The sequence below is a fragment of the Erithacus rubecula genome, assembly GCF_903797595.1.
Source record: "Erithacus rubecula genome assembly, chromosome: 3".
Lineage (NCBI taxonomy): Eukaryota > Metazoa > Chordata > Aves > Passeriformes > Muscicapidae > Erithacus > Erithacus rubecula.
The window spans coordinates 60,770,932-60,798,536 of NC_136689.1; the positions used below are offsets into that span (position 1 = coordinate 60,770,932).

A 27,605-nucleotide genomic window follows, 5' to 3' on the forward strand; every position below is an offset into this window, starting at 1 on the left:
CAGCACAGCTACCACAGGGTACATGTGCATGAGGTTGGTCATCCATTAGGAAGGACTGTGGCTTGGAAATGTCACTAGTTGTGGTGGGAGGGAGGGTAAGCATAACAGAACATAGCTAGAGAAATCTGCAGACTCTGAACCCTCAAAGGGAAGCCTAAGGTGTGTACACTGAAATAAGTGCACCTTGAGAACAGCAAACACGTGGCTGGGTCCCCAGAAGTACTCATTAGCAGGAAAATTTCACAGTGAGCTGCAACTGTATGACAAGAAAAAAATGGGCTTCTCTTTGGGGAAAGTGTTCTGGAGACAAGTTTTCAACATTCAAAAAATATGTTGGCCTCCCACGAGCATTTTTTAGCCTAACAAGAACTAAAAAAATTGGTAGTTTGTTTTATTCTTCTTATAATATTAACTAATAGAGTGATTTAATTTACTATAAATGATGATGGATTATAAATAACAGATATTTCAGAGCATGAGATGCTTTGGGTGAAGAGATGCAGTACTTGCATCTGGAAGGTATCTGCTACAATAATTTCTTCTTGGGTGAATCCTGCAGCTTGAACTGACTTGATCAAGCCTATACAAAGCAAATTCCTACTCATTTGAGCAGTGGCAGCAGCAGCAGTGGCAGGCACCCAGTTTGGTGATTTTGCTTTATCCTTTTCTAAAATTCAGCCCTTCAAAATAAAAATGTAATTTTTAGTTTCAATTCTTAGTTCAAAAAAAGCTCAGGGTGAGGGGGGTCAAATTCAGTTGGAAAAAAAGGGACCATGTAACTAGGGCCACTGCTTCCATTTAGGGGGATGGACAATAAGAATAAATAAGAATACAAAGAATACAAAACCAGGATAAATCAACTATGCTACACGTCTGGTAATACACCTTATTTTACTGTATTTGTTATCAAGATGACATGCAGTCTAGAACTTCATGGCAAACACACTGGCAAAAGCCATAAATCATGAGAATAACAAGGCTCGAAGGAACAAGGCTTACAAAGACAACCCCAAGGGTGACTTTCTTGGATACCAGTAAATAAATCCCTAAAGGCAAGGAGCTAAAGTACAGCAACCCTAGCAACCACACTAGCACCCGGATCGAGGTCTGGAAGAGCAAAGATGTGCAGTTCCACACTGTCCAGTTGTGGGACACAGTTGCAACAGAGTCAAAACTTGTAGGCCTGTAAAATTCCACCACGGGGGTAGAGTTCAGAGTCTGGGGATTCTCTCTTTGTACTTCCATGATGGTTATAACCAGGCAATTGGAAGAGGTGTGAGAGGGGCTAACCAGGGACGCCAGCCTTTTGGGAGTCAGCAGCAGTTCTGTTGGGTTGTCTGGTAGGCACTTCTTTCCCTTTCCCCCACAAGCTAAATTCAGAAGGATGTTGTTGTCATCAGGAAGACTACTAACCTCATCGTCTGGCAGGCACGTCTCAAACCTGCAGAAGGGGCACACTATGACTCCCTGAGGGGAGTCACCAAAGTCTATGATCTTGCACAGGCATTTGGCACACACTCGGTGGCAGCACTCCAGCACCTTGGGTTTTCTCTGTCGCAGGTTGTAGCGGTTGTAGCAGATCTTGCACTCCAGCTCATCTGAGCTCTGGGTCTCCACGGACTCCTCTGGGAGCTGAGTGGTCATTTCTTCAGGTGGTTCTTAGACTTGTGGAAGAGAGAAGTCAAGGGATGAAGAGGTCACTCAGTCTTATTTTAGAACATTTTCCTATCACACATCTCAAACAGAAAAAGAGGAGATGACATCATCGAAAAGCATCAGTAGACATCATCCATTTTCATCTTCTGCTGGGGATTGTGCACGGCATGTCCTTTACTCTGAGCCAGGCATCCATCTGGAAAAGCCAAAATGGAATTTTTGTTGAAAGCAAAGGCAAAAACAGGAAAGAAAAGGGAAAGGGAGAGAGGAAAATGGAGAGGGAAAACTTTAGCAAATTAAATACACAAGTTCTACTTTTTATAAGCTCAGCTTCGTTTGCTATAACTACCTCTAAGGTAGCTTTTTTCTGTGGTATACCAGGCCTATATAACAGTCATGTGATGAAACTTAGCATCACACTGCATGTATTTATTTTAGAGTTGAAACTCTTAGTGGCTTAGCCCACGAAGTTCTCAGCAGAAGCTGCAGTCTAATCACTGATCTATGACCATTTCTTTAAACTCTGGTATTCCAAGGAAATGAGACTTGACACCTGGAGCTTTTGGTCTTTCATGATAACTTGTGAATCTGCTGTCCAGTTTCAAACAAATTAGTAGAGGGGCCACAGTACTGAAGATAATTGAGTTGCTAAAAAGAAATGAACACTGGTTATTGAGTAGAGGAGAGATATTTATAATAACTACCATTTATCCTGGGTGGTCAGCACACCCCAACCTCTGCTCTGAATTGGCAGCATGCTGCCTGCTCAGCCAGAGAGGAGGGCAACCCAGGGGGAAGCTGGTGATACTCCAGGGAAATAAAAAAAATTGGAGGAGTGCAATGGGTATGAAAGAGGTCCAGGGTTATTGCAAAGAGTTATGCGGGTACTTAGGTAAAATCTGGATTAGGCTTTGTTAATTTTTCTATTTGTGGAGTAGCACATTTCATCTTCTCCACCCAGCTGCTGGACCTACCACTACAAAAATAAGTGTTCTTTAGCTTGCAGCAAATGTCTCCTTCAGTATGTGGCTGCTGGGGTGAAGGCTAATGTGTCTTCCAAGGGCATTCACCAGATACTCTGGTTTTTGAGGGTGTCACGGCTGTGGCAGCTGTTTCACACCTCAGCTAAGGAGAGGGCTGTGGCACACTTGCCCTGCTGCACTGTCACTCTGTGCAGTGGTTTGCCACCAGACACATCTGCCTCACTTAAACAAATGTCTTGTCATATTTTGTAACATGACTTGAGGAAACTGTGCATGTACTATAAACAAAGCATTAACTACGAGTATGTGCTCTGGGGATCAATATTCACCAGCTTTTACAAACCAGCTCTTATCTGCCAGAAGGTAAAAAACTTCTTCCAGATTTAGGCACCTGCTTGCTCTTAGAAATGAGGGCAGAACTGCATTTTGCAGGTTTTCAAATTCATGCCTTCACTGCTGGAGTAGCAAGGAATTGGCCACAGTCAAATGATGGGCAAAGTCAGCACTTCTGTCCAGCTGCCTCTTGCATTATCAATAAGTATCAGGCACACTGATTATGAAAAAGTGGCCTATTTCAAGAAACTTATTTCTTGACTATTTGTTTTAGTAAATACGTGACTTCCTTCCCTTTCCATTTGGAAGTTATTTCTCACTCCTAGCATTCAGATTTCTGTTCTTGTTTTTTGAGGACAAGGCAGGGAGCAACTGTTAAGCAATGTGCTCCTTCTGTCAATACATTTTACCTGCCAACCATCAGTGAAGTCTCTTTCATGGGCTTCTTGTTGTTACTGTGCATTAAGTATTTTCCATTCCTGCATATCCAGCAGAAGATGGAGAAGTATGAGAGAGGAAGATATATAACTTCTACAAGCAACAAGCAATATAGTTTATAAAACTCACCTCCAGAATTTTAAAACAAAGATGAAACATCAGACAATGTGGTAATGAAAAAAACATGACAACATAGTGAAAAATCCCACACATATTTCTCTAAGAATTGTCACAGATGTGGCTTCCTTCCCATTCAATTGCTTCAGTGACTCCTTTCCTGTCTCTTCCAATTTATGCCTTTAGTGCTCTAAAGGTTTTCATCTCTGTTTTACTGTTGTTTTTATTATTTGTACTGTGGATATATTTGTGGCATGTTGCATCAGGCAAAGCAAACTTAAGACCATCCACAATTTTCAAAGTGTACAAGCTATACATCTTCCAAGACACAAAAAGGACATCTTTTACAGAACTTACAATTTATTCTTTATCCTTCTTTACACTGTGTGCTTCCTTATTAATTTCTACTCTTTCATTCCAAATACCATCTTCTAGATGCCTTTAAGGTTGATATAAATGTCACGAGATGCTAACTTTCCAAAGGATGAACAAACCACAAAATGGACCCAAAAATGTGAAATGCCAGCCTACAGAAAGGTAAAGAATTGCTGTAAAATTAAGAAGCCAAACAAAAAATGACAGTTTTGGACTTTCACATCTTGGCCATCATTCACCTTCTGTACCTGAGGTGAACTAGGATCACTAACAATGTTCTGTTAGTAATCTGCTGGTAAATGTTGTCCTACAACATAAAACTAGATTCCTGATTAATCAAAAATCTTCTAAAATATGTGCCTACTTCTCATGGAAAATTATTAATAATTACTAATAATTAAAAATAATCATGACCTTTCTCTGGAAATGTCCAACTCAGAAAACCTTGGTATTTTAGTGTTTATCCTTCTAATTAATATTCCCAGGCTTTTTACAAAATCCAGCCCACTTTCCAACCAATTCTATTCAGATATGGATTACCTCTCCCTGAACCAGTTTTCAAACTGAATGTGTTTTTCTGATATTACCACCTTTGAATGCCAAAATCTCACATTAATACAAGGAATAACGAGTCTTTGGGACTAGCAACGTCCCAGTTGCTAAACTGGGATTATTAGCTCAATTTCCAGAGCACAATGATCCTCCTATTGTAGTTTGTGTAATGAGCTATTCCACAATTTTTTTCCAAACTCTTTTAAAAATATAATGTACTGTACAAGAAACAGCGACTGTCATTGTCTTTCTCACTTCACAGTCTCTAAAAAAAAGTCCATCTGTAATAAAACATTATTGACTGTTTTTCCTTTGGCTAACTTTAGATGTTGGATTTCTCCTTACGTGTTTTAGTGTGAATATTGCTTATTACTATTTGTTATTTATACATCTTTTCCTTTGAAAATTAAAATTTAATCACTAGCTCCTATTAATGCCTTTCATGCATTTTTTACACTCCCAGCTCTATGGTGGTTTTAGATGTTCCCTCTCTCTTTTTTGATTTGTTATGGATTTTTTTTCCTTCTCAATATCTACTTTCCTGCTCTTATTTTTTCTCTTATGGGAACAGCCCCCTTTTTGGGTTTAATTAATGGTGCTCTGCTATTATATACATCACATACACTACAAAGTTCTCTGATCGGGGTCTTATTAAAAATACATGGAAACTGAGGCTTTTAAAGAAATTTGGCTTCAAATTGAAGAATTTCTTGAGAAATATGGCCAGCTACTCCTTCAAGCAAATTCTGCTCTATATCAAAGATTTCTAGCTGGTCTTTTGCATGCTTCCCAGATGAGTATTTACTGGAATCAGGCAGGATAATGAATTATAGAAAGGAAGAGGTTAACTACTGCCCCTCTGAATCCTGCTCCCTCATCAAAAATGTCACAATTCACATACTTTGACTTGTTGAGTGTTAAAAGCAATATTATGTGGGAGAAAAGAAGAGATCTTGTCTATATATTCATGTTTTATTTTCCTCTTTGAGACACTTTTTCAAATGATGCCACAAGAAGGCATATCCCTATTATGTGCTCCATTAATATTTGGACTATTTTAAATATTGAGCTGCAACCTGCATGTTCTTTCTGACCTTGAAATCCAGGGCTCGTCATGATGAATCTAACATCTTTCCCAAGTACAAAATTTGTAGTGACTGGAAGATCAAAGTAAAATCCCATGTCTAATTTTAAAGCACTGTATTTTTATTATTTCTGCTATTTGTCATGATTTTAAACTGCTATTGATGTTCATTTTTTCACCTAAACCTTGACTTGTCTCACGTGCTTGTTTGATACCAAGAGACACAAATTATAACTAGGGAAATTTTGATTACAGATTAGGAAAAAAAAAAAAAAAGTACACAAGTATTCAAACACTGAACACGTGTCAAGACAAATGTAAATGAAATCTGCAACCTTACAGATATCCTTGACTGGATCCAGCTCTGTTCAGGCCACTCTACCTTGGAACTGAGCCCTGCTTTGAGCAAAGAGAACTGGGTTTTCCTGGAGATTCTTTCTAAAACAAATTATTCTGTGATTCAATGTTTTGCTATCTTGAACTCATTCTACGTGATCTGTTTGAAAAGCTTTATCTCTTACTGAATAAAGAATCAGGCTGACAATTGTTTATGTAGATAAACAGCTCTCGTAGATAATAATTCTTTCATTTAACATATGAATTAATTTTTACAGAATTTAGAGTCCTGCTATCCTGCCTTCCACAGAATCTATCTGATGGGATCAACACAATGCATTTGCATTACATTTAATTCCCGTGAGTATTATGTAGCACACAGCAGTTTTCTGAACAAAATATAAACTACTAGACACATCCAATGATGACAGTATCCACTGCAATTTATTCAAGAACAAGAACATCTGTTATCCTATGACAAGCACTTGCCTTTTGTAAGAGTCCTGACTAAGCACTGCAGGAGTGAATCCATCATTTCTGTTGCTGCTCAAGCTCTGAATCCCTCTCTTTCCATCCCAGTGCCACCTGTCCTGTACCTTATGAACTTCTTGACTTGAAACTTTTATTAAAAAGGTACAAAGAAGCTGAAGACAGAGAGGCATCTTCTGGATGGTAGAAGACACAAGCAGTGCTCCATGTGACTGCTGGAGGGCAGGATCAGGGGGGAAAACCTCCCTTGAGGGCTAGAGGAGGTGACCCACAGGACCAGACTGAATCAATAAAAGCAAGATCTTGTGTATGACTGACTACACACATGGCCAGACAGAATGCAGTGGATGATCAGCCCAAACACAACTCTGGCCATTGACTGGTTTTGTACTAATCACTGCTCTGGAGGTGCAGACTTTCTTCTCAGGTATGGTAAGAAAGGTGAATGGGCTATGCAACAGGTTATGGCCCTTCTTTGCACTCATCTATCAAACACTGTGTAGATAAAGTGTCCTTTTGAGAGGCCTGAAGCAATTACTTGTAGATGAAACTCTCAATATTGGAGTTCAGTCATGCTGACAGGGCAAAGTAGATGGGAAACTTGTGCCTCTCTTCCTTAATGGAAGATCATCTTTGCCCAGTTCATCAAAGTAACATTTTATCATTCATCTCTCACACTTTTTTTTTTTTTTTTCTGTGAAGGGAATTTGCCATTATTTCATATATGACCTAAAATGAGTATATGAGCTCAGCAACTTCCATAAGATATCATCTGTGGATTTACTCAACATGTAATATTTGCAAAGATTTTAAAAGTTTCCCTTAAATACAAGCCGAGTATATTTAGAAAAGAAGAGAAGGAAAAAAAAATAGATAAATAGATAAATACTGAGGAACTTACTTTCCATGAAAAAGAACTTCTTGCAAAGCTTCACTTGCAGAGAACACAAGAATTGCCTTTTCTTCTCCACATGGGCAAAAACTGGTAGAAAGGAGGGAAACAAAATTAGTAGAGCAGGAATACAGCTGGGAGACTTTTCAGTCTATTTTCTCTGAAAGAGAGGAAGGAGTCCAACTTCTCTAGTTCAGATAGAAATAGCCATATGTTGAGATTTCTGTTTAGAGAAATATATTGGGTAAATCTCATTTACTAAAATTATTTCTGTAACATAATCCAGTTATCTTTACATATCTGTTGTTGATTTTAAGCCTCTTTCAATATTATGTGCTAAACATTCTGAAGTGCTATCTCTTCTAGCAACTACATATTCACGAATGTTAGCAATTCACTAAAAAAACCCAACCTAAAGGCAGAGCATCAGGAGAGATGAACTGTGCTCTTCAAGAAGAATTGTAAAAACATATTGAAATACTTCCCTTCACAAATGTCACAGAAGCTCTTTGATCATTTCTACTTTTCCAAACAGTGCAGTCTCTTCTCCAGCACAGACCAGAAAGCAACCATCTCCTGTGGGCCACTGCATTCGTGTTGGAGGAGCTTTGCTGCATTCTGACTCAGCAGGAAATGACCATCGCACCAGATTTTTCCAGCTTGTCCTAAGCACAATGCAAAACACCCCACCCCAAACTGCTTTACTAATCTGACATTTGAATAGACAACGTTCAAAGTGCCTGCAGCTATCACATATTCAACCTGTTTCATGCCACATTTCTGCTAGCAGTGGATGGGTTTTAACAATGGGCATTTCCCCGTCAACTCCAATCAATGCGAGACTTTGCACAGGAGTTACAGAATGTGATGTACTGATCCATGCTTGGCTTATGGTCAGCTGTGTAAACTGCTATGAAAAATGCCTCCATTCTTTTCACAAAAACTTAGTTTTCAATGGCATAGGTAATGAGGTTATTCCTCCATAACTACGCATGAAAGAGAAACTCCACAACATACACAGAAAAAACTTGTGTATTATTGACTGCTGAGACTAATATAAAAGAGAAACATTCCTATCAGAAGTTACTGTTACAATATTTAGTCTTTGCTTGATCTCTCTCAATCCTCTACAATAATGTCACAAAAATGCAAAACACAGAAAATTACTGGTTTTTGTATTTGAAGTCTAATTCATGGGTGTCTAATTATTTAGTATGAGACATCATGTAATATTAATGTGCCATCTCATACTAAAAAAACCCCAAATAGTCTTTTTTATTATTATTATTATTCCTCCTCCCCATCCTATTAAGCAAGTAGGGAGACTTCAATGTAACAGGGTTCACTTAATTCAGTGCTCAACACAAGCTCTTAGGGTACTTTTTATATCCTTTGCCTGTACATATTCAATATCATCAGACTCCACTTCCTATTTATAATATAACTTGCAATACTTTTTTGTTATTCCAGTAACTCACATTATGTGTCAGGTAGTAGTGGAAAATGGTATGAATACACAGTAAATCCCTTACTGAAGCCCTACTATTCTCAATTACTGACTTTCTAGCTACAGGCTTCTACAGCATTGATATGAATCCAGCAACAGTGGTATAGGAAAAAACATTTTATTATTTAGACTTGCAGGCAAAAACAAAACCTCTTCCAATATTTCTTAAGAAGAATTTTTCCCTCGTATAGAATTCATGAGCTATTTATATAGCAATATGCCAAGTGACTACTCAATGTGGCATACGGTTGTGGGTTGCTTTGTAGCTGTTTAAGAATAAAATTAATAAAGGACAAAGGATTGGAGCTTTTATTAGCAGTCTTGATTTAAACTGGCTTAATTAGATTAAATTGATAAGTAAAAAGAGAGAGCTTGAAATTCATATCTAAAATGGTAACATTTAATTTTGGAAATATGCTAGTTAAACAGAATTAATTCCTTTAAAATTATTTTTAATTCTTTCACAACCTGCTTACTTGGGCTGTTGAGGCATTTTCTCTTGCAGTTTTCTCACTGACAATGGCTTTTCCTTTATGTCTCTGAAACCAGTAAGTGACCTAGTCCAGTTGATATATATTTCACAACAGGACTCATGACCTTACTTCTATTTCAGGGAAAGGTTAGACATTCTACTCTTTGGTAATAGGACTGGTTTTGGGTAGCTTTATCAAATAAGATAGAGTTCTGCTCCTCTGCTTTAATGCCTGTGCCCTTTAGGAGCTCTTCTGAGAGTAGAATAGACTGTAGGACATTGGTTCTAGAATATGACTTGAAAAGATACAAAATTATAAATAAATAAAAAGCTTCCCAGTATTTCTTAATATAGGCATAAATATTTAATCATATGGCCTACAGATATGTCTAGCATTTATCTTTATATTAGACACTATTAAAAGCCAATATGATTTTGTATTAGGTTTCAGAACACATGCTGAGAGCACCACAGAATTTTACATCCTTGCTCTGCTTGCTACTGCATGCTTGAATGTAAGTAATTAAAATAAGTCCAGAAATACAAGAAAATAACTTCTGCTTTTTACATAAAAATTACTTCTAACAGAAGATACTAAGTGACACACTCAAAATGTAACATGCCCAAAATATAACAGAATTCTCTCTCTTTGGACATATTTTCTATGTAATATAATTTGGGAGAGACCAGGTGAGACAAAATGACAGAAAATTTATCTTGATTACATCATTCAGTGAGAAATTCCTCTCCACACAGGGGAATAGTTTTAATGCATTACAATAAGTTCCAATTAACCTTCAAAATAAGATTTAATAGAAAAAAAGTGTGGCATTAACTTTGTCCTAATGAAGCTGAAAACAATCCCAGAACAGGGTAGAAAAGAAGTTGCATTTCTTGCTTTTTCCACTGGCATTAAGAAAAATCCACCGAATACAGATATGTTTATCTTAGTGTATTCTGTTTCAGACATTTTTGAGGATATGGATATATACAAAGATTTCACTATATTGCCTAATTTATGTCCACAGATATATATATATATATATATAAATTTATATTTTTATATACAGGTCAGTAATGATAGTGAATTTTATGTACTCTTTACATAAATCTGGTAACAAGATTTTCTGCTTTAACTACTGCTCAGAATCTGCAGAAAGGAAATGGCAAAAAACAACTGCAGTTACTTCAGTCACAAGAATATTTGAAAATTCAACATCAAAATAATCCAAATCCAATACAGATTTCCACTTATAAACAACATTTTCAGACCTGTTTTTCTATCATCATGTCCTTTTTGAAACACTGGCAACTAAATTCTGATCCAGCTGATGCTGCAAATAGTCCCAATAGCTTGAAAAGTGAGGGGTCTGAGCAAACAGCACTCTAACCTGGATTCAGTAAAGTGTAATTTTAGTATTTCATTTAGTTCCCCTAAAGCACAAACTAAAAATAATTATTTCTGGGATAAAGATTGTTCTTATTTTGGTAAAGCTGGCATATGACCCTTCCTCAATTGACATTATTATTATTATTATTATTATTATTATTATTATTATTATTATTATTATTATCATTATTACATAAGTATAATCACTAGAATTTCAATATAATTAAGAATTTTTTTAAAAAAATTCATAGATGCATTTAAAAAAGAGCAAACACAAAACCCCCAGATGCTATAAAAAATAAGGTATTAGTAGATGTGGTTAGACATGCAGCAAAATTGTACATCTCCAACTGCATTCATGGGAAATGAGCAATCCTAACAGACAAGTGCCAGTGAGGAGATACTGACTTTGACAGCAACATGTACTGCCCTCTCATAAAAGGTTTGTAGAAGAATTCCTTTTGGCCTGATTTATACACAATATACAAAGAACAGTTACTGCAAACACCCCCACCATTCTTGATGGAGGTAATTTGAAATAAAATTGCAGGCATTGAAAAAACAAATGGAAGGAGTGAAATTAATTTGTATCATATGATATGCAGAGCTTTTATTCTATTCCTTTAAAGAATACAGGAATCATGTGAAACAAGTGCAGCTCTAAGTATTAGTCTGGAAGTATCTTTGTAGCTACTGGGATGATCTGGGACTGCCAGAGATCCATAAATTGCTACACCACCAATGTCAGAATCAGTGAGTGTTCTGCTAGTGAGACTTGATTAACTCAGATTAATGCTTGTAAAGCAATTAAACTTCAGGGGGACTGATATGAATTGCTCAGCTTTAGAAGGCTATTTAGCAGTGAAATGTGGTAATTTTTTTTACCCATTCTGAACTGTCAGTGAAGGAATTGAAGTGCTACTAGATGGAATATTTCAAGCAAAGGGCAGAATCCTTATGGGCTGAGAGTCTATATACAGTGCCCTTTGAACTCAATAAGAGGAGCAGAAAGAAGCTGCAATTTATTCATAGGATGTATCAGAATCCAGTTAAGAATGCAAGGTATCTCCCTCCCGTGTGTTTCTGATAGAAATGTACTGCCACAGCAGCAGATAATCCAATCAGGTCTAAATCAAATCAATATGAACCTGCAAAAAATCGGAAAATTTGCACTTAGGAAATGTGTTTCAGCAAGAGCTGCAAAATTCTATTTTGGGACAAGGGCAGCCTAGACTTTACAAATTTTCCATCATTTAAAAGGGTTACACTGGTTAAGTCTCACAAACTCAATGAAGGGTATGAAACTGTCTTTTCTTTGAGTAGAGCTACAGCATTTTGATGTCATTTGCAACCACAATGGTTGAAAGGTTAGACAAAATGAGCATGTTTGAAGTTTGCCAGTTGAGCATATTCAAAATACAAAATGCATGAGAGGAAAGCATTGCTTCAGACATTTTGGAAGCAATTAAGGTATATTCAGAAATACAGCTTGTATATTTAACTAATTAGTAAAGAAACCCCCAACCAACACACAAAACAGATGGAAAGTACATAAAATTGAATTCTAAAGGTTTAAAAAGCAACATAGTCCATACAGAGCCATTACACTTCCCTAGTAACCTATAAATTTAGTTTAGTGTAAATTAATAACTGAGACCAGGTACTGGCATTTTCTTAACTGGTAATAATCAATGGGGATGTTAGTTTTAAGTGCTTTGCAACATGTAAAACAAGGCTAGAAAAAAGAACACTAACAGGTTATGAATGTCACTTGTTGCAATAAAAATCCCAACATCAGCACAGCAGCTCTTCACCAAGTATTCCCAAGGATATCAGGTTTTCTATACAATATCACAAATGAGTAGCTTTGCTAAGGCTTGTAGACTAAAGCAGGAAATTAAAAACATTTCTTGCCTTTCCACAGAGCAAGAAAAGATTTTTTTGATAGAACCAAAACATAACTGGGAACATTTTAGAATACCAGATGTTTTAAATGACAGCTTTCTTTAAACTATTTTAAATAACGAATCTCCTCTGCTCTGCTTTCACTTAAGCAAGTGAATACAAGGCTTCTGAATGTTCTGCTGTGTAAGTCTCTTTGCCAAAAAGTGATACTAGAAAGATGTGCTAGGAAGTGAACTAATTAACTAGGCTTTAGGGGATAACACTGTTTTTAATTTCTAGTGTTCTGAATACATATAATCTGCAAAGACCTAGGAAAAAAAATCCTATATAGATGTATTCTCTATTCAAAAGGTTAGAAGTATTAGCCTTTATTTATGCTATTTCTTTATCATGGAAAGCTCCATGTTTGAAGCACCAGGATAGCATACTGCTGTTTGTTACCCTACTAAACCAAACTTTATGAAAGTTATCAACTATTTCACTTATGATTGGTGCAAAAAGCAGCATTCACTGTGAATGTGACTTTTTCACATCTCTGCAAACACCAACTACATAATTTGCAAGAAGTTAAAAAATACCTTTTCCCTTGGGCTTGGTTTCTTGACAGAAAGAACTCTCCGTGAAATTGATTAAAATCCAATTCTGCTCCAGAGTCAAATGATTGCAATATTATTTGAGAGCTTCTGAGCTCATATTTGTCCTTCTCTTCTTCTGGAGGACTCTTTCAGAAAGTGCACCCAAAGAAAGTGCACCCTGAGGGGCATTTCTCAGTAGTGGATATATTTTGCAACAGTGAGTACATCTATACTTAAAACTGCAGTGCAGTGTTGATATAATTGAGCTGGATTTGTACTGGAATCAACCTAGCTATAATAACATGAAACTCTGGATGAGCTAAGTTAATCTGGCTTGTAGGAGAATCAGCCAACCTTATGCACCATTTCCCACCCCATCATCCTGTGCTAACATGCTGAGCTTTGTATTCAACCTGTGCCAACATATCTTGCCTATCTGTAAGCCATCACTGCAGAGTGTTGAGCTACAGCAATTTTGCACTTGGAAATGTGATAGAAGACACCCTAAAAGACAGCAAAAGTTGTACCTTTCATTCTCAGATATGTCTGTTTGAACTGGATATCTGAGGATTAGTAACCATGGAAAAAGGAGACTTTCATCTCCACTTACTAAAAAATTTTATGCAAATGTTGCTATTCACACAATGTCTGTCAGTGTTCCCCCATACAGATGCCTTCCCAAGTCTTTTCTTGCCCATAAACACCTTGTGTATTTGAGGTGACAAGACTTGCAGTAGAAGGCTTGAGAAACTTGAATTTTCATTATCTTTTTCCTGAGACACTCCTGTTTCTGAGTGGGCTTCACAGGACAGATAACAAGACAGAGGTGGACTGAGGGAGAAGCAGCTGCTTCAATAGTGAATTTTATGTTAAGTAGATTCACTAGACAGCCCTAGTACCCATTTTGTCTTACTAATAAAGCATTCCCTGTCCACAGCAAAGGTGATAGTATATCACACTGTCTGTGCCCAAATCTCTAGCTTTCAACGATCCCACTGAATTGCAAAAAATCAAAAGCTCTGCACAGAGATGCATTTTTGGGATCATACAGCAATAAAAGAATCCTCTCTTTTTTGGTCAGAGTGGTCACAAGTCTTTTGATAGGAAAAATGGCAACATGGATAATTCATTAGACCAAGATCCTCTTGTGTAAATCAAGAGTGATTCAACCAAACAAGACACAACACTTACAAATATGTCAACAAATCACATTGGCTTGTCTTAAAAATCCCTTTCTTTGAGAAAAAAGTTGTTTTTCTCTTGCTTTCCTTATGGTAGCCTGTAGCTCTAAAGATGTGTTAAGAAAAACTTGAGGGACTTGTTTGTCAAAACTCGTCACTGAGTTTAGCTTGTAAAATGACAGCAAGAATTAAATCTTGGATTCTTAGGATGCACATGCAGGCCTTTCTCAGGCAAAATGCTTATTTATTTGGGTAACAGGGAAGAAGCTGGTAAAATTAAACTACTACTGTGCATTTTTCTTGATTGCTATTTCATAGGATACCTTTTTGACATTTCTAACATTTGTTACTGCCTCATTTATTCAGTTCCTAAATCTGTAATTCCTGCTAAGGCAAAAGTCATACTGAATTGACTAGAAAACTGACACAAACAACCATTAATTTCTCCTTGGCTCTGCTACTGAAAAAGAAAATAAATTGAATTGTCACATTATTAAATCTTGGAAACAACTGTGCTTCATAATATATAACTCCAACCAGGGAACATCATCAGTAAACAACTATGATGGCATCTAGTCATTCATAAAAACTGCAGGATACTGTTCCCTTCCCCAAAAAGATAAAGTTCTTTTAATACACTGGGCTGTGCAGAAAGGAGCAGACAAGATCTCAAGGACACTGTTTATGAATACACGAATTGTGGCAGCCCCATTGGCAGGATATCAAGTCTGAAGGACTCACTGATCGAACATTATGTGAATGAAGTACTTGATGCACTCACACAGGCTCAGTGTCACGTCCAAATGAGACACTGCAGCCTCAGATGTGTCTCATATTCTGTGGACACACCAGGTGAAACCACTGGCTTATTACACCAGTGGTTATGAAAGACCTTGAGATCCCTCTCACCATCCATAGCAATCCTTAACCATTTCCCACGGTAAGATTTTAACTCAGCTACTCAAGGGAAACAAACTAAAGCACTACACATTATAATTGTCTTTAAAGCCTATAAGGCATCTTACAGCAACACCTTAATAACCACATCATTAAGCACAAGATCTAAATGGAACAAAAAAGGACCTTCAAAGTAAATGCTCACCATCTTTTCTCTCTTGCTTATGCTTGTGCAAAGCCACTGGGCTCAATTCCTTTGTGTTACTGATACTGCCTGAGTGCAACTGATCACAGCACACAATTTATAAGATTGTTACCTAAGAGTATTTACTGAGGAGAGTTGTGAATCAGAGAAAAGAGAGTAGCAGTATGATGAATTGGAAAGACTTTGCTGTAGGAAGTGGACAGAGAGGGCTAAGTGCAAGTGAAGAAAATTTAGGAAAAAGCTTTCTAAATTAGCATGCTAAGGAAACACAGCAGGAAGCATGTACAGGGGGAGAAAGGGCTGAGTGGAATAAAAGCAAGTTTGATACACAAGGTGAATTAGTGGGGGATTTCAAAGAAGCAAGATTATACACTTTAGGAAGACGGCCAAAAAAATTACAAGGGGGTTAGGAAAGAGGAAGAGATGGAAGTATCAAGTCAGCTGGGAAAGTGTAGGTTACAAGGCACCTGTTACAAGTGACAGGAATCAAATTTGGAAAGTATTGAGGCACAGACAGAGGTAGGAGGTAAGGAAAATATGTGCTATACAAGAATAGATGATATGGAAATTTGGTAGTAATCTGAATATGAAAAGAAATGGAATAATGAAATATACCTTCTGTTGCCCATCACACTGATGAGAATGAATCGAATAAATAGTAATAGAATGATAGAACACAGAAGTATATGGGATCAAAATGTAGCACTCATTTTGATACTGAAAATACCAGTAAAATAGCTACAGTGAAATAAAGTTCAGGAGAAAGCTGTTTCATTTAGTTGTACATTTACTCCTTGAATTGTCAGACCACCACCATGACAAATGGCTCAGTTCATTAAAGAGAAAATTCTACTAAGGTTAAAGGCTGGTGGGGCTCACAGCAGATCCTTCAGCGTTTTTAAAGGAATTGTATTTTGTCAGACAAGTAACAAACCAAAAGCACAACTTCTGCCCTGTGCTAGAGTTGACAGATGTGCATGATTTTGAGCAACATGCCTTCATTCTGTATGTCCAGCAACATTGCAGCAGAGCTGAATGAGAGAGATTACTTGTGGCTCCAGCCTCATACAATCAGCTTAGCACCATAAAGAATGCGACAAGATGAGGTCTGCAAATTGGACAGTTCAGTCTGGGCAATGTTTTTCTTTTTTTAAAGTGGATACATAATCCTCATTGTTTGTGATTGATCCTGTCTCAGCCAACAATTGACATGACATTTCAATCCCACGTCCCTGAAGTTGGAAGGGTTACAGCCTTCTGATCAGAAAGATACACTAAATGAATTTTTTTCAAGTGCAAGTTTATTTAAAACTAACTTTTATGCTCAGAAATACCCTTTTTTTTTTTTTTTTTTTTGTACCGAGGTAACTTAAAATAATTTTTAAAAAACAAAACATGAGTAGTTCAAACAAAGGAAGATAAAAACATAAGATTTAAGAAATTACCATAAACCTATACTATACTATATACTTATCACCTGTGCAGTGAAGTTCATGGAACATACTCCTGCTTTCAAGTGACAGAATTGCAAAACAATTTACATTGAAAGGAACCTCTGGAAATCATCTGGTTTAAACCTCATATTCTGAAAAGTCTAGAAGACAATATTGCAGCACTGTCTACCAAGACCTTAGAGAGCTTAAGGTGAGATTTTACAGAATGGGAGGGCACTCCAATCCATGCACTCACAGCCACAGAGATACAGGAACCAAAAGTCTGTCCAGCATTGATGATGGAGGTACAATCCTTACAGTGACATGTGAATGGGACATGCCCTCATCCATTTCTTTTTAGGCTGGCAAACACGTGCTGCTGCTGGATGTGCACTTCTGTTGTCTTCAGGCAAGAGCAAACAATCTATTCTTGCCACCCACTTGTGTGAGTCATCAGGCTTTACTCACTGACCTGTCTCCTCAAGTGGGTGTCCTGGGAAGGTCAGGTGGATGTGTGCTGCTATCTTGATGACCTCCTCTGAGTGCCATCCTCAGGGTCCTTCTTGCATGGCTACTTTGGTGCTTCTACACCCATTCAATCCCATTCTCACCAAGGTGCCCAGTGAACAACAGTCAACAAAAGTAGAGACAGGTCTGAAGGGTCTTGTCCATTTGAGCATTTATGAACCCACCTGATGCTAGAGGGTTCACAAAGCCTCTGGGCAGTGATTCACAGTGAGAAATGTACTTTTATTTCAACTGCACTATCAAATAAAGATTAAATGTATTTATTTAAACAGGAATATTCACATTTCCAGGTACTTTTCTTTATTACATATTACATCTTTGACTATTCTGATTTTCAAAAGCGTTGCTTTGTGCACACAGTGTATTTTCCAGCAAGTATTACAAAGGAGGGAGTGTACTTCCATACTTATAAATCCATTACTGTATATTCAGGAAAATGCATAGATAAAAGCTGAAATTGCAATTTTCACATTGATAATGAGCACTAGTATCGCTTCATAAAAGAAACTACATCACATAGAATATTGTTCCTAGTGACTGTTGCTCAACTGGAATAAAACATTGCATTTCTGAAAATGCAGAAAAAAAGGGGTGGAAATTCAAGGCCAGGTTGGATGGAGCTTTAACAACTTGGTCTAGTGGACAGTGTCCATGACCTTGGCAGCAGGGTTGGAACTAGATGACCTCTGAAGTCCCCTCCAATCCAAACCATTCTATGATCCCATGAAAAGTAGCTCAATATATTTCTTTAAACATTACTTAACGAGAATAATGCTTTAATCTACATATATACAATACATTGTACATACACAATATGTATGTGTATAATAATGCTTATCTGGATAACTTTATCTGATATTTGAAGAAAATAATTCAGTCATGGCTGTGCTCTGCAATGAGTACTTGGAAGGGAGTGACACACACATACAAACACAGACATTCCTTGCCTTTAAGCCCACTTCACCAGAGGATACAAGATGTCTCTATTGAAAAGTTGATTCAAGACTGAAGAAAAGAAAGATTTAACAGAATTATCAGGGAGTTACTTAAATAAAAGAGAAGCTTCTTTTAAACAATTTAAAGCTGGGACACAATGGCATTACCACAATGCTGAGTATTAATTATTATGTTTGCTCTTTCCGGCCTGTCACAATGATGAACAATAATGATTGCACAATGTGAGATATTCATCATTTAGCTAATTCACTCAGTCTAGGCAGGGGATCAAAGATGTTTCTATACTGTCTATTCCTTAACAACAGGCCTTTTTGGTTCCAGTGCAACTGAAAGAAACCCAATAATTGGTGTGACCTGTGCATATACTTCCTATCATATCCAGAGTCTAAAAGCCAGCTGCAGGAACACAACAATTTCACTTCAGTCTTTCCAGGGCAGCTGGCATTCTGGAGAGGCAGGGCACAGATCTACGACTTGCAGCAGACAGAAAAATCAGAGAAAAAAAGCTCCCTAAGTTTCATGGACATCTGGAGTTGTATGCAAGATGCGAGCTTTGTCAAGTGTCCTCCCTGGAACCAGTGGGTTGAGCTGAACAGACCCCCAATATTTACCCATTTCCTATCAACACAATTCCCTGTGGTTTCCCCATTATCACTCTGCTCATCAGTGAATGTATGATGCTTGCTGTTTGCTGCCTAGCACACTGCATTTCTTTCTGCAGATGGGTGAATAACCATTCATATCTCTGACTAGAGTCTTTCTTTTGCTAGAGATATGCAACTGGATTCGTGGGAGCAGCTGCTCAGTATTTGTGTGCCAGTCTGAGTGGTCCAGTATGTCATGGTGGACAGATGACGTCAGTTCTGGAGCTGGCAGCACAGGAACTGGGCCACTGCTTAGTGCTATGAATGTTGATGGAATTGCTTTCCCAAGATTTGTTTCTTCTCTCAGAACAATATGATCTTGCAATATATGGGTTCAGTTTGATTTTTTTTTTCTAAACGTCTTTCAGGCTTTGCCCATTGTCTGAGCACTCTGTGCTCCTTCAGTGTATTCTCTAGAAAATTTGATACAGGCATTGCAGTGTGTTTGGTAGTGCAAAATCAGGTATTTCAACAGGCATACTGCCAGGGCAGAAACTTCTTCTCATTCACATGCCAGTGCAGAAATCCCACCCATAATTAATATTTCTTCCTAAAAGACCCTTACCATCCATCTTCCCCACCATAAAAAAGCACAAGCCAACACAAACAAACACCCCTGCAATACACAGCAAGCCACTCCAATCCATTGTAACTCAAAACTGATGCCAAATACTATTACCACCTTCTCTGGAATTTCTGACATACCCTACTAGTTGCGCTTCCATGTGTTTAAATATTCTATTTTGCACAGCAAAATCTGTGTTACTGTGTCTTGTCCATGAAAGTTATTGCTAATGTTTTAACAGCAAATAATGAATCTAATCCATCAGCTATGTGCATTACTACAACACACACATAAACACATTTGAATTTTAAATTTTATGAATATACAAACATAAAAGCAAGTGTTGATTGAAGTCAACCCGTATCAACCCTCCAAACATTCCCAGACAAATGCAACTCTTCAAACAGGATCAAAGGAGCTCTGGGCCAGCAGTAATGGAGCGATATGAGCCTTACTTTTCAATACAGACATGTATTATGTATTCATACAACCATGTGCTGATCGTTGTATATTTTTTATTTCCCAGTATTTACAATTTCTCATAGCATTATTTCATGCCTCTTTTTGCTCTTTCTGTGCATCAGTTGATGTTGCTAATGTGTGAGCAGCAAAATAAAACATAAAGGGTAACTCTGAAAACTTCAAAAAAATCTCTGTTCCAATGAGGATGGCTTTCTTGCATGCAGACAGATGAGATTGTAAGTGAAACAAAAGAGGGAAAAAGCTAAGCATAAAGATGTAACACTGCTAATGAAAGAAGTGCAGACTGATAGAGTGAAAAGGAGGAGGCATCAAATATGCAGCAGGATTGTTTATTACAAGTTACTATTTTACAGTCAGTGGATAGATAATTCTGGTTTGGACACCTGCACAGAATTATGTCCACAGCTGCACTTTACTGATCATACTGTGTGAAATTGTTTCTCTTCCTTGAGCAAAAGGCAAACAAAAGGTTAGAGGGATGAACGTGTTTGTAAAATAATCTGTATCACCGAATGCAGAAGATTTCCACACCTGTATCTATGATGTCAATTTATACCCTTGATCTGTCTGGCAAATATAAATATACATGTCCATATATATGCATAATTTAAAATACTCTAGTGTCTTGAGAAGGTACCATGTATAAGTAAGTGTGTGTGCATGCACGTGTGTGTATTCCAGAATTAGAAAAAAGCTGTTACCCTCTCAAGATACCTACAGAATTTCAAATGCACACACGTGCACTATATGAGCTACATGTGTAAGTAACAAACAGTGAGTAAAGCATCCTGTCAATGTTATAAAAACTGAAAATTAATTATAAGACTGGCACAACTGACATTTCCCTTCATGAATAATTTTACTTTACTGAAACAGAAAATAGGCAGGCCACTTAATTTTTAAAAGGGCATAAAGTTCAGAAGGCTGTTCAATCTATTCATAGCCATATCTGAATATCAAAACTGCACTTCAAAGAGCCACCCCAGAAAGTTTCTTTCTATGTGCCTTTTGCCATTCCTCCCTCCTCTCAGTCCCAAAGTCAATGAGAATTCATATTTTAATAAATCTGTGTCAATATGCAAGCCTGAAGCCTTACATTTACACTGATGAACACAAAGAACTATCCTTAGAGTCTAAAAACCACACCAGCATGAAGCAGATGTTTTGGCCACGTTACAATAAATTCATAAAAGAATCTTCTTAAAGCAAATGCTGCCATTAGCACAGCACACTACTTTGGAACAAGCTGTCTTGGGAGGTTTACCAGGGGAAGGGAGAGATCCACCTCACTCAGTGCTTCTCCATTCCAGGCTTATAAAATGCTTTTAACTTGCCTGTCAGGTGGCATAGTTGGGCAAAGCAGTCATGTAAGAAAGTTTCATTAATCCTTAAGAAAAAAATGACACAAAATTTACTGGAAACTTAGTTCACTTGGGAATTTTGTGGGATTTATCAATATGTAATATTATTACTTCATCTTTATATCACCTGCACACCATTCGCTTTCAATTCTGACTTGCTCTTTCTAAGTCTTGTTAGAATTATTTCTCTATTTCCCCATCCAGAATAGCATCCTTCTTCAGATCCCTACCTCTGTACAATCTCTATATGCTTAAATTCCACTGAAAGTAGATGTATGGTTAAGTATGATCCTATTGTCTTAAGAGGATACTTTATATTCTAGGATATAATTTGGCTAAATAGAACAAGTCAAACAGAAGTGTGGTGCTTGAGAAGGCATTTTGGTGAGCTTCCAGGGACTTACCTGCCAGCTGCCAAGCTGGCTTTCAGCTCTAGCCTCAATGTATTCACCCATCCATCACCAAAGGGTCTGAATAACTGATAACAAAAACAGATGATTCATCGTTGGTATGCTTTCTGTTCCCTCTTTGTCCTATGGAAGACATGGCATTTTAAGATACAGGTTGATATTTCAGGCTAAGAAAAACTTACAGTATAATGAGGGCAGTTTTTATATTACTGGATAGATACTCTTTCCTAATTTTTAGTAGATAGAGAGAGCCAGAAATTAAATTTACTTTTTTTAATTAAATTGATCTTTAAATGAGCAGGTGCCCCTGCCTATCATCTCAAGTGTAAATACTGTCAGAAGATGCTCTCCCTTTTTTGGTCTTTTTAGATAGATCAGACTAAGTAAGATAATATTTCATTTCCATTTACTTAACAAGGTGTTGACCTTGAATTTAATAACACAAACATCAGGACTTATCTCAGAGGCCTATTAGAAGGAAAAGATAACTTTAAGTCTGCCATGGTAATGGCAGAGAAGAAAAGTGAAATACATCGGAATCCTGAAAAGCACAGGGAGCACTTCCACCTAATAACTTTGCTCAAGTGATACAAATAAAATGAGGAATTAAAAAAAAAAAAATATCTTCTCTTTAACATTTAAGTACTTGCTAGCTGCAACTGGTAGTATATCAGATTACTGCAAAAAAAGCTATGACTATTCAGGTAAGCTGGATACTTAATTCACATTGTGAATACAGAATCATAGATTGGAACAATTTTGGTTGGAATTTAAAGGTCATCTAGTCCAACCCCCTTCTAATGAGCAGAGACACAGAGAAGTTACAGAGACAAATGGTCTGAGTGTGAGATCTTTGCAACACAAATTCAACAATATGGGATAGGTGAGGAGGGAAACACAACTGAGATACCATTACCTTTTGGGCTGTGGTGACAGTCAAACTAAGAGATTTTGCACAGTCCCAATGCTCACAATCTATATAAGATTTTGAACAGTTTGGACAGTTTCTCACAGGAACAGTGAGATAGTCACAAAAAAGATATTCAGGAGCTGAATAAATCTCCTTCAAAGGAAAGATTAAAAGAGTTCAATCTGTTTAGTTTGTCAGAGAATGAGAAGCAACTTGATTACAGGAATAAGCATCATCTACAAAAGTGGTCTTTGATTCAGTGGACACAGTAAAATGCCTGTAATATACTGAAAGCAAATCCAAGTACTAGAGCATTACAAAACATCAGCATTCCACTGAATATGTGTATTACAATACAGTTTTAGTCATACAATAACTCATCATTTTCTTCCACAGGAAGCTTCACTGAATTCACAGTATAGTCAGCAGTTATTTCGTGATTTTTTTTTGTTTATTCTCATTGCATAATTTGTGGCCCTGCAATTCACTCATTGTACCATTTGAACCTAGCACTAAACACAGCACCGTTTATTTTTTTGACTTTCATTTAGCTGTCACTTTAACAGCACAGAAATGTAATTCAGTGAACTGAAAGATACAGGAAGATAAAAGCCCTCATTACACACACGTTACACAGCACTCGACCTGGTGATTCAAACACTACTTAAAATCTTTGCTTAAGATGTTTATAAAATTCTAGCTAAATAAACTAAATATTTTCAATATTGGTAGAAGCACTGGTAAGCCTTTTAGACCTCTTTTTGGGAGTTACTTGTAGGGATTGTTTAAAGAGTGGAAAGCCATTACCGGCTTGAGTTTTGAGCATGTTGGTTTCTAACAGAGAATACTTCTGTGGAAATACTCCAGGTCCCCCATCATGTATTGGGAGGCAAATGGCACCTGCAGGTTCTTGGTAAACACCTGCAGTGTAGCTCCTCAGCACTCAGCTATACTTTCACACAAAGCTATTCCACAGCAGAAGCTTCAAGGTCAGATGCTTCTTCAAGCAGACTCTGATCAGGTCACTGCTTGTGAGTCACCAAGGGGGGAATATTTTCTTTCCGTTCACAGGAGAACATCTCCTGCCTGAGTACAGACTGGCTATCCATCTGAAATGGGAGTTTTCTTTCTTTGCCATGCACTGCCTGCCAAGATCAGTTCCCCTGCCTGGAACAACACCTGCGCTGAAACTATTATGGAATGATTTGGCTTTCCTGACCAACACCTTCTGCCGTGGATATTGCCAATACAGCCTTGAAGGCTTGCAAAAGGGGGTCTGAAAGGAGCTTTCAGCCCTGACCTGGGCCATCCACTGGGAGGAACTGATGCACACAGGCTCATATCAGATTTTCCTGGCTGGGTCTCCACCAGCCTGTCCCAGTCTGAGTCTCGTCTCAACCTGACTTCTCACACCAGTCCTAGATAACTCTCCCACCATGCCCAGGGCTATGTCTGCACGATGGGCTGCACATCAGCCCCCACCTTCTTTCTCACCCATCCACTGTCAGGTTTCCTTACTGTTATTTTCAAAACCAGATTGTCACACCCCCTTTTTCTACAAGGCTGCCTTTCTGCAAATAACTTGGGCAATTCCAAGTTGAAGTAGGAAAGCTGAGAGACAAGACAGTCTGTCTCTATTCCTTTCTCCAATTTCTCAACTAGCACTGGTGGTAGCAGTCTTTATAGATGTTACTTTCAAAATGCAATATATATCTACAAAACACTTGTGAACCAGAGTCTTTCAGAGAACTACAGCTTTGTAACACTTTGGCTAAATTTCTTGGAAATGGCAAGAGAGATCAGACAGAACCTAAATGGATTTGTAGTCCCTGCTCAATGCTCTAGAGATGCTAGAACATCTCAGGTTTTCATGCTATCTGGACTAAACTTAAAGTGCTGCTGAGTTATTTTAACTTCTACTGAATGTTTGTGTCCACTCATTGATGGTGGAAAAGATAAAATGGGAAAAGGAAAGGTATGTTGAATTATGGCATTTATTATGCCTCAAATGCTGTGCTGCATCATCTCTGCAGGAAAAAAAAAAATCTGAATTAAATGCACAGGACTGGATTTTAAAAAGTGTAGATAGTAGGTTAAAAGCTGCAAATCTTACACTTCTTGATTTGTCTTTGCAAATGCATTTGAAACCTAAGGTACATTTTGAAGAGGCCTGAGCTCTTTGCAGCCTATCACAGCACTTTCACACTTGCAGATGTTTTGTTTTTACTAGAAAGTCACAATTGCCTAGTGTTACAGTGTGATACATAAGGTACTCATCTGACCATATTATATTACTGTCAGAACAGTAGTTTATATTGGACAGGCAGTGCTTCAGCACACAACGTGTGCAAAGGCCACAGGAGAATTTCCTGAGCTTTGCTCTCCAAGGATCCCTAGTACTCCTTAGCAACCTTGCTGGGAGGACTGAAATCACAGCCTCCAGGTAGCAGGTGATAAGTGTCCCTGTATACTTGAAGGAGTTGCTGGCTACAGCAAGCACATGTACATCTCTAGAAAAAAAAATTTAATGGCATCAAACTAGGATATAGATAAAAATGTTAAGCCTGGACACAGTAAAAGGAATAGTGGCAAGCAGACTCCTGTAGTAGCCTTATATCAATACACAGAGTCCTCAGCTTTAGAAGATGCTTTCAAGAAAATTTGACAACAAGCTTCCTACAAACCTAGTCTGGACTGAGGAGCACCAGAAAGGTGTGAAATGACAGTCTGAGAGACTGTGATCTAATTTCTAGAACTGTGGACCACTACAAGTCTTTATGCATGTCAGGCTATATTATGGGGTGTATTCTCTATAGTGAACTACTGAGTTCTTTCCAGGTACTGCCTCAACCAGTACATTTTTTCCACTGATAAACTTTGTCTAGTAGAGTGTACCATTGTTCCACAAGGAACAATTTTGAGACTGAAATGCCACAAGGCAGCATAGCCATAAATATTTTGCCTATCCATTTCACTTATAAGGCAAGATGTTGAATGAATGATGCTTCTCATTCTCTGCCATGCAGTTAAGGGGATAGAAGTGTCCAGGCCCTTATTATGCACAGCTGACCTTTTATTTCCTGCAAGAGCACTCAATTTCAGATAGTCCACAATGTGGTCTTGAAATGCTATTTTCCACCATGCTAAACTCATCTGAGGTCTACATTTTTACACTTTTTACAAACTCTTGACTTTGCTTTCCAGTGTTGCATGAAAAGCAGAGGTCATTCAGAAGGTTATAAGTCTTTCAACAAAACAACTGTTGTGACACTTCTGAAAGAAGAGAAGGACAAGCACTTATAAACACTGGGCAAACCACTGCAGTCAACATATCTAAAGAATTCCACTTTTTTTTGTTTGTTTGTTTGTTTGTTTTTTTTTGTGACTGCTGTTTCTAAAACATCTATAATTCCACTCCACATATTGTTATCATATTACTGATTTAAATGTTATATTGAGGAAAGTTCAAACTTGATCAACATTCATTTAAAGCTTCATTTCATTTATACACTCTTGCAAGAGAAACCTGTCTCCATTTTCTTTGCTACTTGTATTCATGACTGCTGAAGAGCTGTATCTTCTCTTTCCACCGTTTTCACATCATTTACTTAATTGTATTTGTAGCTCCACTTTTCACTCAGCATTTCATGTATATACTTCTCAAACTTCTCCCAGTCAATGCTTAGGCTTTGAGCTCTGATACCCTGATATTACATCATGTACAGTGTTTTCAATCTCTGGTATGTAGATTACATATTACTTAAAATGTCAGTTCTTGTTCACCTACTCACTAACTGTGTCCTCAGTCACAGTGTCCTCATCTCACGTACTACTTCCCTTGTTCACAGCCGGGAAGATTCCCATCTTGAGCGTGCTGCTGGCTGCATACATGCCTCAGCACAATTTTCCTTTGGCTCGGGATCTCGTTTATTTCCTAAATCACTCGGCAATGAACCACAACGACTGCTCCCTAGGACCTCATCATGCGGGGTCAGCCTTCTCTCATCATCAGGAAGTTCCTTTCAATTTTAAACTTCTGCAGAAATCCACGTCTATTCACAGAGCCACTACCATTTGGATGTTACTGATTACAGCCACCACAAGCATTGCTCAGGCTAATGACCTGCTAATGACCTTCCCATCCACTCTCTGACATTAGCATCTCAGGAGGTGAACACGGCTTATTCTTGCCTAACCTTGGCTGCCCGAGATAAGCAAACATTTATCACCTCTACCATCTTAGCTCCTGACTCGGAAAGCTACAGACTCATTTTACCTAAAACCTTTCGGTACACTTACTCCTAAAAACAAGCAGTAATTGTCTTGTTTACTCCAAAGCACCAATCCTTTCGATTTTCTCTTAAAACCAAACAGCGCATTTTAAGGCTATTACCCCATCCATCATTACTTTACAAAGCTGAAGAAACGGAACTCTGCAACCCCAAAATTTCCAGGGGGTCACATTTTTCTTATAACAACAACCACAGCAGCGAAATTATCAGTGTTACTACGAAGGGGTAGCCGCAAGGGACGAGGCAGGGCAGGGGCGAGCCGAGCCCACCACCGGTTGCCAGCCGGGGCTCGGAGCCCCGCCGTGCCCTCGCCTCCCGCCGCCGCCGGGGGTACCCGGGGACAAGCCGGGAAGGGGCACCCGGGGCGCGCCTCCCGCAGCCCTCCCCGCTGCCCATCCAGCGCACGGACGGACGGACGGACGGACGCCTCCCCTTTCCCCGTGGGAGCCGCTGTCCCTCCCGCAGCCGCGGCGTGCCCCGGGCGTGCCCCGGCTCCGTACCTGTCGGGTGTCCTGGGCAGGGCAGGCGCTCCGCAGCCCGGCTTTGTTACTACTCGCAGGAGCCGCGGCTCAGCGCCGTCGCTATAGAAACTGGCTGCGCCTCGAACCGGCACCGGCGAGCGGCGGGAGGGAGGC

The 27,605-nt window shown here is 38.4% G+C and overlaps 1 protein-coding gene across 5 annotated transcripts; it reads right to left on the reverse strand.

Moving 5' to 3' along the window:
• RNF182 (ring finger protein 182) lies at positions 1-27,605 on the reverse strand. 5 transcript variants are annotated; one of them, XM_079302837.1, is made up of 5 exons: positions 27,471-27,605; positions 7,265-7,345; positions 3,383-3,451; positions 2,210-2,304; positions 1-1,852 (listed from the first exon to the last, which is right to left on the reverse strand). In XM_079302837.1, exon 5 carries the CDS (start codon positions 1,642-1,644, stop codon positions 907-909), a length of 738 nt encoding a protein of 245 aa, XP_079158963.1. In that variant the 5' UTR covers positions 1,645-1,852; positions 2,210-2,304; positions 3,383-3,451; positions 7,265-7,345; positions 27,471-27,605; the 3' UTR covers positions 1-906. The 5 variants fall into 5 exon arrangements, with proteins under 5 accessions (XP_079158963.1, XP_079158960.1, XP_079158961.1 ...); XM_079302834.1 differs by lacking the exon at positions 27,471-27,605 and adding an exon at positions 21,763-21,893; XM_079302835.1 differs by lacking the exons at positions 2,210-2,304; positions 27,471-27,605 and adding an exon at positions 21,763-21,893.

Bases quoted from the DNA above. Each gene is read 5' to 3' on its own strand.
- RNF182 (XM_079302833.1), bottom strand. From the start codon at position 1,644: ATGACCACTCAGCTCCCAGAGGAGTCCGTGGAGACCCAGAGCTCAGAT.